The sequence below is a fragment of the Thamnophis elegans genome, chromosome 7 (genome assembly GCF_009769535.1).
Source record: "Thamnophis elegans isolate rThaEle1 chromosome 7, rThaEle1.pri, whole genome shotgun sequence".
In the NCBI taxonomy this organism is placed as follows: Eukaryota; Metazoa; Chordata; class Lepidosauria; order Squamata; family Colubridae; genus Thamnophis; species Thamnophis elegans.
Genome location: NC_045547.1, coordinates 35,440,907 through 35,455,617, shown reverse-complemented (window position 1 = coordinate 35,455,617; position 14,711 = coordinate 35,440,907). Strand labels below are relative to the sequence as shown.

Genomic DNA, 14,711 nt, shown 5'->3' with positions numbered 1-14,711 from the left:
AGTCCCTTCAATCAATCCTGGGCTTCATCCGATAACTTCTATCGACCTAAAAGAAGCGTAGCTCCATGTTCCAATTTGGCCATCCCACAGAAGGTTCCTGAGGTTCTAGTTTGCAGGGCATCACTACCAATACAGAGCCCTGCCATTCGGCCTGTCATCAGCTCTCAAGTCCTTCACCAAGATACCTTTGGCAGTGGCTGCCTATCTCAGGTTGCGCCCAGTGAGGCTCCAATTTTACTTGGATGACATTCTCATCCAGTTGTCCTCCCTGGCACAGGCTGTGCGCGATCTCCGACTCAACATGCGAACTCTGCAATATCATGGGTTCTCCATCAAACTGGAAAAGAGCCAGCTGTCACCCACCATCAGACTGTTACATCTGGGTGATTGACACCTCATCTTTCCGGGTGTTTCTCGCTCAAGACCGCCTTGACAGCATCAGGTCCCTTGTGCAGTTGATCCAGTCTTCCAGCCACGTTCCAGTACTTCTTCCTTCCCAGTTACTCGGGAAGATGATTTCGTGTCTCACAATAGTTCCTTGGGCAAGACTACACGTAAGAGAACTCCAGTGGTTTCTCCTATCTCTTCAGTGGGCCGACACCAGCAACTCTTCAAACAGGGTTCGATTTCTGCCAAAAGTCCTGTGATTCCTCCAATGGTGGCACTCACCAGCCATGGTGAAGGGCACCCTCTTCAAGGAAACCATCCACCTGACTGTCACGTCAGATGCCAGCCTGTTCAGCTGGGGCGCTCATCTGCAGAACCAGATAGCACAGGGCAGATGATCCGCTCAAGAACTGTCGCACAACATCAGTTGGCTGGAGCTGAGGGTGGCACGTCTAGCTCTCCATTGATTTCAGGGGGAGATACGAGGTCGACATATCCTGATACTCACGGACAACGTGGCGCCAAAGGCACATATCAACCGACAGGAGGGCACTTGGTCCAGCTCCCTCATGACGGAGGGTCTCGGAAGGTGTGGGGAGAAGCACACTGAATCCATAGAAGTGAAGCACAGCTCCGGGGTGAACAACCTACGAGCGGACTGGCTAAGCAGGACCACTTTGGATCATTTGGAGTGGCTCCTGCATCTGGATCTTTTTCACCAGCTGTCATTGAGGTTCAGTCATCCCATCGTCGACTTCTTTGCCAATCTGGAGAACACCCATCTTCCTCGGTTCTTTTCCAGGTTCCGGTTGCCTCGAGTGGAGGGTGTCAATGTCCTCTGCTGCCCCTGGCCTTGGGGGCTCCTGTATGCATTTCCTCCGCTGCCTCTCATCCCCAGGGTGATCAGGAAAATCCTAGCGGAACAAGTGGAGGTTCTCCTGGTAGCTCCTCACTGGCCCAGACGGTCCTGGTTCTCTGATCTTGTCAGCCTTTCCATTGCCTGCACCTGGAGAATTCCACAGGATTCAATCTCTCTCAGCCAGGGGGTCTTCCTGCATCTGGAGCCCCAGTGGCTCCAGTTGACCATCTGGCACTTGAGAGGGGCCTCCTGACAACCTGGTCCACTTTCTCATGATGGTGTGCCAAGATGTGCGTTGAATCCATTTCAGCATTGATTCCGCAGATACTGGACTTCCTACAGCAGGGTCTTGATAGGGGACACCCTATGATGGCAAGTAGCAGTTCTGTCTATGATTTTGTCATAACATCACACATCAACCTCTCAGTCAGCATCTCAGCATATGCAGTTTCCTGAAAGGGGCCACAAACCTTTGGCCTCTGGTCATTCGCTGTTACTCTACCTGGGAGCTCTCCATTGTCCTAAGAGCGCTTTCTTGTGCTCCTTTCAAACTGTTACGATCCACTAGTCTCCGACATTTGACTCTTAAGACTTCCTTTCTCATAGCCATCACATTGGCCAGGAGAATTTCGGAGTTGGCAGCCCTCTTGGTCCAGGAAGAACTATGAATCAGCCATCCTGACAGGGTCATTCTCTGCTTGGACCCTTCGTTCATCCCAAAAGTCAATGCCTATTTTCATAGGGTCCAGGAAGTGATCTTATTGGACTTTTGCCCAAGGCCCAGTCATCCCAGGGAACACCGCTGGCATACTCTTGATGTTCGCAGAGCGCTTTGGAGATATATTAATTCCACTGCCTCGTTTTGCCTTTCCGAGTCACTTTTCATCTCCTTTCAGCCAGCCTATATGGGCCGCAAGGTCACCCCTTCTACCATAGGGCGCTGGCTAAAAGCTTGTATCTCCCTGGCCCACAAGCACCAAGGTAGACTGGTTCTGGCTCGCATCAAGGCACACTCCACTAGGACTGCGGCTACCATGCCTCAGTCGAGGAGATCTGCTAGGTAGCGACTTGGGCGACTCATTTGCTCTTTGTCAGACATTATAAATTGGACAAGTTCGCCTCTGCAGATGCATCGTTCGGGAAACGGGTCCTACAGGACTTGGATGTTTCTCACCCTAGTGACATTTAGCTTGGGTATGTCCCATGCTTGGACTCTCCAAGCAACGCACAGGAGAATGAACGTTGACTTACCTGAACGGTCATTCTCTATGCGCTGTGGGAGAGTCCAACTCCACCCTGGGGTCTCCATCAGTTTCTACAGCATGTCTACGAGGATGCCGATGTCCGGCGTGGAGTTATGTCATCAACAGGACCATGCCTTGATTGAAAAACTGGATCCAGTTGGAGCTGGGAGGTATGGCCAAAGTGATTCCAATTCAGTCCTTGGGCAGATAGACAGAATTTAACCCATGCTGGAAGGAGGAGCCAATGTCGTGACAACACAATGTGCGGTCTCAACAGTCCGAGACTGCCATTGACACTTTTGCCACTGGATGGTCCAGTTGGACCTAAACCATCCCATAGAGACGGTGAACAGGAAGACGAAGCCTTCCTGGTCTCAGGGACATCGCAAAGTCCCTGATTGACCCAAGGGAAACGCTTCAAGCCGGTGGCAAACACGCAGCCCTAGGCTGACGAAGTCGGAGACGGCTCCGGAAGGAAGGAAGTGAAAGTGAGTCCATTGGGTAAGGGTTTTTTTTTTTCTATTCTGAGAAAGATTGCCCAAAGAAACTTTTTTTTAAAAGATAAATTAGTCCTTTAAGTAAAAGAATAAAGCAGTGAATTTAATTCTTATTGGACTGCCTTGGAAAGTTTTGTTCTTTTTTGTAAAAATATTTTGAGGATTGAAGTGACTGTAACGTTTCCTGTTTATCCGCTTGAAGTGAACGGATTGATTTTTTTTCCTCTATTTTTTGTCACCTTATTTTTTGGCTTGAACTAAAACCCTCTTTTTTATTGTAACAAATTCTTCCTACCATTTGTTATTAAATTCCACCAAAGACAATTAAAGATCTTTGTTTTCCATAATCTTGAGACAAGTATGAAAAAGTGGAATCTGCCACTCAGAAGTCAGAGTCTGGAGTTCTTTTTTTGAAACAATGTATCCTTTGTTCTTTCTACTTTGATCTTACTGACTTTGTAACTGAAGGGTTTGTAACTTGCTTACAAAATCTGATAAAGAGCCAAGGGCAAGAATTGTTCTCGCAGGTGCTTTTGGAAAATATTTTGGCAAGGGAAGGAAAAGGAAAGAAAAAGATAGAACCCTTCTCTTTTGAAGAGTACAAAAGAATTTGTGCTTAAGTCAACCTAAAATACACACACACACACACACACACACACACACACACACACACAAAAGAGGCTTGGAAGGCTAGAGTGGCAGTGGCTATTAGATTCATTTTTTCTTTTTCTCTCCTTCATTTTTTTCGGGGGGGGGAAATGGATCAATATGCAGATGAGGAAACCTTAAAATTTTGAAATATCCTGGCTGGAATTCAAAATATGTTGGAAGGATTTGGGAGATTTGAGAAGAAGTTGGATAGACTATTGTTTTTCACAGCAAAGATGATGAGGTTGGAGCCCCAAAAATGAAAGAAGAGAATGAAAATATAGAAGATAAAGACAAGACAATAGATTAACTTATTAATGGAGCAAATATGGGTCAAAGTGGAAAGAAGGGAAGATGGAAAAGTGAATTTGACAATTTGGAGCTTTTTCCCAGACTTCAAGATACAGGAGAAAAAAAAGGGGGTGATAATGATGGAGTTAAGAGAAACCTTTTCAGAAATAAGTCTGACAACCAAAGACAAGCTAATTTTAATAACAATTCAAGGGCAATGCGATTATTTGAGAGATCTCTTAAGCAATAAAGTGCAGAGAGAAGTTAAAAACTTTATAAAGGAGCTGAAAAGAGAATTGACACAACAACTGGCAAGAGAGAGAAGATTGTTTTGCCACTGGAAAGATACAGGTTGATAATGAAAGTTGATGATAAAAAGTTAGTTAATTTTTGGTGATTAATAAGTAGGAATTTAAGTATTTTGTAGATTGTTTTAGATTTTTATTAAATGTTTATTCGTTAACATATAATTAACTATAACAACAATAATGAAATGATAACCTTAACTAGTAAAAAGTAACTTGTATATAAATTATAAATTGGGACTTGGCGAAAAGACCTATAAATTTTATTAATAAATTTTTGTTTAGATCTTGTTATAAAGGTATAATTTCTTTGGGTCTGATGAGAGGAGATGTGATATAAATAGTAAATAATTTTTCGCTAACTACAACAATAACAAGGAAATGTTAATGGATATTTTTGGTGATTAATAAGTAGGAATTTTAGTATTTTATAGATTGTTTTAGATTGTTATTAAATGTTTATTCGTTAACATAATTAATTACGATAATAATGAAATGATAACCTTAATTAGTAAAAGTAACTTGGATATAATTTGTAAATTGGGACTTAGGGAAAAGACCTATAAATTTTATTAATAAATTTTTGTTTAGATCTTGCTATAAAGATATAATTTCCTTTGGGCCTGATGAGACGAGAGGTGATATAAATAGTAAATAATTTTTAGTTAACTACAATAATAACAAGGAAATGTTAATGGATAATGTTTAATGATATATACATGTGCTGTATTGGTAAAAGCAAATTGGATAAAAGCTTTAAATAGTGAGTTGGGAGGAAAGGGGGGGGGAATGCTTAGATATCTTATTAATTGACTTTGTTTCAGAATATGTTATAAAGGTGTAATGTTATTGGAGGTTTATTGAAATTGTGAATGAATGCCAGTAGGTGGTTGTGTCTTTAAATACAAATGATTTCAGATAAAAGCATGTTTAAATAATTGTAGTTAAATGAGAATTGTGGTACATTGATAGTAAAATACATAAAGATTTTTGATTAAAAATGTACAATTTAATATGAATGAAGTACATGTAATGATTGTGGAAGAAACGAACGAAATGTATTTGTAACCAATCGACACGCTTTCTACAAGATGTAATGAAGGATGATTCTTTTTTTGTGTTTTTGTTTAATTAAAACAATAAAAAAAACTTTAAAAAAAAGAATTTAACCCATGCTTGGATTCTCCCGAAGCGCACAGAGAACGACTATTTAAGTAAGCCAACATTTATTTCAAATCAAAATTAGTACTCCCACTAAATCAGCATAAACTGTTAAATTATAGATGTCATGGAGTGGACTAAAATTTCAGCATATTAGAAAAGTAATTCAGTTTTCAGGTAGTCCATTTGCAGTTATGACAGTGATGGGAAAGTAATTTGAAATCAGTCCTTGCATTTTTACAATCTCTGCAGGATTGGGAAAGAAAGGAAAGGAAAAATAAGATCATAAAATAGTTACAATTTCACTTAGAGAATGTTTTACTTAATGACTGAGTTGTCAGTCCCAACTGTGCTTACTAAAAAAAAGGGTCTATTTGTATAACAAACCAGATTTTCTATTTCTGACAATGATTTGTACAGATTTGGCACTCTTGTACTATCTTATCCAATGTAGATATTGATTTGGGAATTTTTAAAATGATGTATTGTGCAGTAGTATTGTGTGAAGATACTAGTATGTCATGGAATAAAGTATATGTTTAAATTAATCAGGGTTTTTTTTTACTTCTGGCTTTTCTTTCACTTCAGGCTGGCAAACATCAAGAATATGAACAGAAGTTACTCCAAGAACTATATAAATTAAACCCCAACTTTCTCCAGTTGTCCACAAGTGTAGTTGACAAGAACAAAAACAAAGTGACTTCTCTACAGAGGTATGATGTGTAAGTACAGGTTCTCCACCAGAGTTTTCTAGTTTTCCATCAAAACTCCTTTTCTTCTTGATCAATTTTACTTTATGACTTCTTAAATCAATATAGATGGAAAATTATTCTTTTTGCATTATTTCTGTTTTATATAGATGTGTGGAATATTTTCAATGTGTACATATATTTATTAAATTTAAATTTGTTTTTAACAGAAAATTGCCTTTCTGTTAGATATATATACATTTACATAGAATGTCACAGACATAACCATGCTGATAGGTTTTTGTGGCATAATCTGAATTCATTTCAGTTTCGACTGATGTTCTGAACAAATATTTTATAAACTATTATTATGAAGTAGACCTGGTCTTCAATTTGGTAATGCAAACTGAACAAATTGGTTAGATTTATAAGAAGGTAATATTTCCACAGAGCCTTTGAAAAATAAAATTAATCTTCATATAAATTTTCTTACATTTGGTACCTTATTTGAATTGTGCTTCTATATATTTGAGCTATAGTACATTGGTGATGTTTAGATTATAATACTTGAGAGGAAGTGTATTCAAATGTCAATTATCTGAAATTTTCAGCATATGCGCTTATAGGTAATTCTCCAATAGATGTTATTTCAATAGTATCAGCTGCTCCCAGCTGACCTTTGGGGTCAGTCCTAGTCAGGTGTCTTTTCTACATGCACATAAAAGTTCAGATGACATCAGAATGCCTTCAAAGTGATTGTACTGAGCCTTCAAGTAGATGGAATACTTCAGGAAGCAAGTTTAAATAATGTTTTGGTTGTTTTGCAAACTGTCCTTCAAGTGACTTACACAGTCCTGCTATTTAGCAGTTTGTGGGTCTGTTACTTTTTAGAATAGTTTTCTCAAGTTAAAAGTTTCACTGCTTATCTTAACATGGGTACATTGTTATTATTTAGAAACAAGTAATTTTATGCTTAGAAAGTATTTTGTTAAAACATTTGTTAGGTATACTTTTAATTAATCTAAGAGAAAGCAAAATAATTAATAGTATAAGGATAGGATAGGGTTGGTGCAATATATACCAGTAGTTGATGACTAGAGCAAATGGATGATGATCAAGAATAAGTTCTTTTTTTTTAATGGCTTAGTAAAATACTTTTCATATAATCTTTCAGATAGCAAGGTCTTATATTTCTTTGTCATTTTGTCCTGTGTTGATTTAGAGGATCAGAATTATCTTGAGAAATAATTAAAGGAACCGTTTAGAAACTTAACTTTGTAAAGTTAAAAATAGATTAGCAAAATTTGTAATAAGTACAGTGTAGACTTTTCTTCTTAATTCAAGCGATTGATTTCAAATAAATAGGACAATCAGCTTGATCTTTTTAATTTGTGTGTCTTGTTTGAATAATATGCTATCTAGTTATACTTTAATATCTGTCTCAAGAGATAAATATATATCGAAGGAAACCTCAAGTGAGGTTCAAATTCAATTTTCTCGCAAAATGAGTTGGAGGATAAGAAAATGAGAAATAACAGCATTGCATTCTGAAATGGCAACAAACTCTGATGTGGCCTGTCGCAACAGCGAAGGAATCTAAAGCTTCATAATCACTCTTGCAAAATGATTTTGTGTATAATTGACTGACATCAAATTGGCATTTGTGATATATTTATTTGACCCAAAGATAGATTCTCTCAGTTTATAGATTGCCTAAATTTTCTATGCCATCCAGCATTTAAGTCATCACTATCAGACTTTAAAAGAAAGAAAGCAACATGAAAGTGAATCAAAATAAATTCTAGGGTCTAATAAGCCGTTCTTAATAGCATTTTTTTAAAAAAAGAACTGAGTTTAGCCCTTTAACTTATTTATCTTTGTTTCTAAAAGAAGTGGTATTTAGTGGCAGGCAGAGATGGCCCCTTCTCAAAATACCAATGTAATTTGTGCCAAATAATATTTCATGAAGATTTTTGATACATATATGTATTGTGGAAAAGTCACTAAAGAAATTGCGTGTTCTTTTGTAGGAAATGTCAATTTCCTACTTTCTGTTTAAGGTATTTTTAGGAAGACCATTTTATTAAAACTTTGCCGCAGTAGCAATTATAAATACATTCATCTAAAACAGATTTTTTTGGTATCAATTTATTCTGAATACTGTGCATTTTTGAGCAGAGATTAGGATAAGTGATAATAATTTGGGAGATTGTCATTCTCCATTTGAAAAATGGAACTGAAGCATTTGTGTTCTTTTCATCTTCTTTCATTGCTGGAGAGGATAAAAGCATTAATGAAGAAAAAGTGCAAATAAAATCTCAAAAATGGAAAACTGTAACAGAGTTTTTGTTCCATTACCAGCTTATATAATTTTAAAATGCATATATACATATTCATATTGATTTCTTTTAAACCATTTTTGAGAATCCAGAACTTTCTATATTGCATAAAATCAATGCTGGAGCATATACAGGTAGTCCTTGACTTACAACCATAATTGAGACCAAAATTTATGTTGCTAAGTCAAATATTGGTTCAGTGACTTTTTCCCCATTTTACAACCTTTTTGCCACAGCTGTAAAGTGATGACTGTAGTGGTTAAGTTAGTAACACAGTTGTTAAATGAATCTGGCTTCCCCATTGATTCTGCTGGTAAGAAGGTTACAAAAGGTGACCTTGGGACACTGTAACCATCATAAATATGAGTCAGTTTCTAAGAATCTGAAGTTTGATCACATGACCATGGGGATGTTGCAATGGTCGTGTGAAAAATGGTCATAAGTCACTTTTCAGTGCCGTTGTAACTTTGAACGGTCACTAAATGAAATGTTGTAAGTCGAACATGTTGCACATATGTAACATATAGTATAAGGTTCTGAAATCTTTTATTTTTACATATAAATAGCAATTTCTAAAAGTAACGAGGAAAAACTACTAGATCAACAAGCAGAAGAAAACAGCTATTGTCATGTTTCTTTTAATATGAACAGAGGTTCATGTATTCCTATGGAAATCATCTAAATAGTTAAAGATGATGATATAAATTTTATTTAAACTGTTCATTCCTTTTCCATTCCAGAGGAGCCTAATTCATTTAGATATGCTTATTAGTAAAAGTGTTGGGGATTAAAAGATGGGAAGGGGTTAAGAGCTAGGTAGGTGAGCTGAGGTTTACAATAACTAATACGGTTTAGAAGTATGCAGTCAGCCCAGGGAAAATTCGTATTGAGAGTATAGGCATACAGTTTATCAGATGGAAGATGAACCATATTCAAGAAATAATAAAAAAACCAGACAATATAAAGTCTTCAAGAATTCTAGATTTTGATGGTCAAATTTCCCTGGACCACTACATATTCACAAATACAAATGTTTACCTGATGCAACCCTTCCTCACTTTTACTTTTCTAGTGTTACATGCAGACACTACAATTTGAGTTAAAGATTTTCCCGTTCCTCAACATCAATCATTTAAGGAATGAGGAATAATTTCCCCAATGTTTCAGTTTTAAGATTTTCTCTATAACTTGAACTCTCTTTTACTTTCACCTCTTTCCAGACCCAACAGTAATAACAAAGATGCCTGGCCATCATTACAGAGTTCAAGTAAATCAGTCAACGGCTTAACAATGGAACACAGGAAAACGCCTCCTATTTTAGAAAATGGCACAGACCCAGAACACATGACTCCAGATGGTCCAGATTCAGATTTCGGGTAATTGTGCTGCCTTTTATACTTCAGTTAGTTTTCTTTCTCTCTCACTGTTGTGGAGGGATGATTTTTTTCCCCAGCCTCTGTCTGGAGAGCTGAATTCAAATGCTGATAAAATTATAAATAAATATGGTTGCCCCAGTTTACTAGTTGATTCTTAATCCTAATGTGGGTGGAAAAAAAACTGTTCATTATTCAGTGAGCAGCTTTTCAATAGATGCCTGTATAAAGGTAAGGGTTGCAAATGAGGTGAAACATTTTTAAACAATCGTTGACATCAGCATTCTAGGAAAGGATAATATCACAGTTCAACAACAAACTTGTATTGCAGCGTAAGAATTCTGATTTCTGGTGACCTTTACTTAAGTGGTTTAAATATTTTGAACCAAATATAAAAATAAAAATATTCACTAATATTATATTGGTATTACACAAATATGGCGCTGTACTGAGTTGCATTAACTTTTCCCATTCCTAAAAATTTCTTGATTTTGTAATTAGTATTTTAAAAATCTCTCGCATCATGAATATTTTGTACGGGTTTTTATATCTTGGACTAAAAGTGCAGATTCTAAAGCACATTGATGTAGCTCAATTTGTATATTTCATGTTGCAGTTATACTGTGTAATAAGGAAACAAATAATAGGAGGTCCAGTACACAAATTGCTCAATTAAGTTAGTAGTAATAGATGAACAGATGAAGTGCCTTTTATTTCAATAGTTACTCTTGAATAGAATGAATGCTTCACATCTAATGATGATATTTGAACACTTCAGGATGCACCATTCCTGTAGAAGAATATATCTGTGACACCACTCTTCATATGTTCTTTTACCCAAATTTAATGTCCTATCCAGAAGCAATTAGTCCATTTTATATTGTATTAATTGTAGATGAATAGATATCTACTAAAATGGATTATAAAATAGTGTGGTAATGGTTTGTGAGTGTTAATTCATTTCAGCTATAAGCATAGGAAATATATTAAAAATATTTTTACATTTTAATGTGATTTCAGTTGAGCAGGAACTTCACAGTCATATATAAAACGAGGCTTTTGCTTCTTCCTATCCTCTCATTGTATTATCTAGGTTATGGAAGGAAAAATGGCCATGTTTTTCTGTTAATGCATTTGGTTTGAGAAAGAAAAATATATTTTGATAGATATTCAGCATTTCATCTAAATTGGGAATGTAATTTCAGATGTTAAGATTGCATGTAACTTATCAAAGGTTTCAGTGTGGCTTCCCCAGCTCCACCCCTCCAAATATCAGTAAAAGTCTAATGTTTTAAGGAATAGAAAGCAAAAATTATTAAATACTGGGATAAACCATATTAAATTCCTTGTTGATAGAGATATACTTTCACTATCATGGGATATTAAAGTTTATATTTTTAAGGAAAACTGCAATATTTAGGCAGCTATTTATCAAGCCATCTTTTTCATGACTTTATGATGGAATAAATTTCAACATTAAACTTGACGATCTTAAAAATATAATCTGTTCCAATTCAGTTTAAACATGTTTAGAAAGTGTTAAATAACAGAAATGTAATGTACACTTTTTAATATCTTTTCCAGTCTACTCCTTTATGTTAAATAAATTTTCAAGTTACCTTTTGTCAATTTTTTTTGTCAGTTAAGTTTGGAATAATCAAGTTCCGACAAAGGTCACTAAATTTAGGTAGTGAAATGCTATTTTATTTTAAAATAGCATTTCACTACTGTAGGTTTTATTCCACTAGTTGTAGCTGACTTTAGGGGGTGCGGCTCATCTCTGTTTTTTAAAGTCATTGAGCCAGAGCTGCCCAAAGATGTTTCTATGATCATATGGTCAGAATCATGCCGCAGCACAAAGCGTACAGTGAAACATGGAACGCTGTTATCTCTCCACCTGAGAGACCGCCTCCTGCCGATCACCTCCCATAGACCGATTCGATCACACAGGTTAGGTCTCCTCCGGATTCCATCTGCCAGCCAATGTCGGCTGGCGACTCCCCGGGGGAGAGCCTTCTCTGTTGCAGCACCAGCCCTCTGGAACGATCTCCCCATGGAGATCCGGACCCTTACTACCCTCCCGGCCTTCTGCAAAGCTGTTAAGTCCTGGCTGCTCCAGCAGGCCGGGGGGGTTCTCGAAATATCCAGCCCCCCCGGAGATTGTGATTGCTGTATATTTTAATGTTGTTTGTGTATTATTCCCCCTCCCCCTTGTTTTATTGTAAGGTGCCCGGAGTCCTTCGGGAGTGGGCGGCATACAAATCAATAAAACTATAAACTAACTATAAACTAAACTTATCTTCCCACCTAAGTGATACCTATTTATTTACTTGCTTTTACATGCTTTTGAACTGCATGTAAAGTTGTTAGCAGCTGATGCAAGGGAACTCACTCGGTCACACGGTGGTAAGACTAATATACCTACTCCTCTGACTTAAGCACTTGAGCCACTGTGTTTTTTATTTTAAATAAATGCACTTGAAAATAAATGCTATTGATTCTGTAGCATTTTATATAGATATTCCCCAGCTTATAATCATGGTTGGGACCAGAATTTTGGTTGCTAAGTGTGATGCAGTTTTTAAGCACGCCAAGCAAGTTATCACCAAACCAGATTTTACAACCAGTTTTACTATGATCATTGAGTGAATCACCAAGGTTGTTAAGTGAATTGCACGGGTGGGAGAATAGTGATTTTTTTGCCCTAACTAGATTCAGTGGAATCATAGGCTTAGGATATATAGGCTTAGAGCATTAAGACACTTTTTGAAACATAAACAGTTGTAGATTTAAGATTAGACTTTATTGTGAGAATAGTTTACAAAGTTATTTTAAATTTCTGAAGGGTGCCTAGGTTCAGTGCCTCATTTAAATATTTTCACTTTAAAAATAAAATATTATTTTTGTTTTTATTGTTACAAACACAAAATCATCGAACAGTTTACAATTCTTAGATTAAATTTATTTTTAATTTGAATACCAAAACTCACAGCATTAGAATCGTATTTGTTTGTTTATCAAATTTATATTACTGCCCATCTCATTGCAGGCAATTCTGGGTGGCATAAAACAATTTTTAAAGAATTTTTTAAAGACATGTCAGGAGTAGAAAGAATACACTACAAGTAAACTAGTTGTTTCTCTTCTCATCCAATAAGCTTCTTCAGTTCACAAAATTCAGTTCTTGGATGAGAAGCAAAGTGTTTTCAAAGAAAAAAACAAAGTCCAGTTGCTTATTGAAAAGCACCTTTGTGACAACTATGATCTGGATGATTGAGAATCTCCAGAGACTGTGCATATTAAAAATACTTTTTCCTCCAGTGGATTGTGTACAAATATTATTTAAGCAACAAAATGAAAGTAACATGTTCTGGATTATATTGGTACTTGTATGTGTTTGGATCACTATCTTGTTTGAATGAGTAAGTGATAAAAGAAGGAAGCTTTGTTACAGTTTTAAAAATGTGGACATTTAAAATGTGTTTATTTAAATGCTTGTTTGTTTAAGAGGAAATAGTATAGTACTGTATTCAAATACATACTTAAAGCAGAACATTCCAAGACTTCTTTTGTCTGCCCTTCAGACAAAGACTAGGATACCAGAGTTATGAATGATAATATATTTTAGGGAAAACAGGGTATTATCCATAACATTGTTCTATCCTCAACAAATTTTAAGGAAACCTGTATTGTTAGTAAACAATTTGTTACTTTATGGAAATTTTACTATTACCTGAATTACCTGGATGATTTTAATTGTACTTGTGGCTTAAATTAGGTTCTAGTAATCATTACTGCATTTGATGTTACAATGTGAAGACAGTGGTAACTTTTGCCAGCTTTATTTCATTGCTTACAATATATCACTTGTTAGGATTGGCAAAATATTTTTTTTTGTTAAGGATTTAGATTTAAGTAATTTTCTTTGAACCTGGAAGATGAGAGAAATCACAAAATTTACACCAAATTAGGCCTTTACAGACTAGGGTAGATTTGTGCTTATTTTAATATGTTCTATCAAACATTATAATATTCTCAAAATATTTTATTATGTTTGGATTAAAAATGTGTTAGTATTTAGGTTGTCATACCACTGCCCTTATCAGACAGGCACTTCAGAATTCAAGTTCCTTTAGCTATTGTTGGAAATGTTAAATTTCTGGGTGCCAAATTCATTTTCTCCAGTATTCATACCACAGATTAAAATCAATATTTCTGACTAAGGTATTTTTCAAATTATATTTGAAAGCATTTATTCAACTCTGTCACAAAAGCACCTAAAGTTTGATTTTAATGTTAATTTATTAACTTTAATACAATATGCCTAACCAGAGATGTTTAGTATCGTATCTCTTATCTATAGCTTCTACCAAATCAGTGATGTTATAGGCTATGTACTATTCTTCTGCTGAACAGCCATGACAATAAATGTTGAAATATTGATTTTTTATCAGTGTTTCCTGATAAATTTATTTGAATAATAGAAGAGCTCTGTACAGGCAAATATGTATATCTTAATTCCAGTTAAAAAGTTGCATTCCAACATGTATACCTGGCCTAATCTTTTTTGCTTGATTGATTCTTTATAGTGTTTGATTCATTATCTGCATTTGACCTACATTACTGTAATTCGTTCAAGCCACTCTTTCCCTATTTTTTTATGAATTACAGCATCATCCATGTATTGTATTGATCTTCCCTTGTTCTTTCTGTTGCAGTGGTTTTTCAAGCTAATTTACCTGTGGAGTAAATTTGTGAATGTCAGTTTTAAGATGCTCAGATTACTCGAGTGTTCCAAATAGCAATAGCACTTAGATTTGTATACTGCTCCACAGTGATTTACAGTGGTTTGCATTGTCTACATAGTGCTCCGAACAATCTGGGTCCTCATTTACCGATCTCAGAAGCATGGAAGGCT

At 36.0% G+C, this 14,711-nt stretch overlaps 1 protein-coding gene across 8 annotated transcripts in view; it reads left to right on the top strand.

Moving 5' to 3' along the window:
* The window catches only part of CNOT4 (CCR4-NOT transcription complex subunit 4), an 84,059-nt gene that overhangs the window by 44,629 nt on the left and 24,719 nt on the right, over window positions 1-14,711 (top strand). For 3 of the 8 annotated variants that reach the window (XM_032220999.1, XM_032221003.1, XM_032220998.1), the window contains exons 7-8: window positions 5,981-6,114; window positions 9,641-9,796. In XM_032220999.1, coding sequence (XP_032076890.1) covers window positions 5,981-6,114; window positions 9,641-9,796 — 290 coding nt within the window. The remainder of the gene's footprint in view (window positions 1-5,980; window positions 6,115-9,640; window positions 9,797-14,711) is intronic. The other 5 variants (XM_032221005.1, XM_032221002.1, XM_032221004.1 and 2 more) reach the window with 3 other exon arrangements.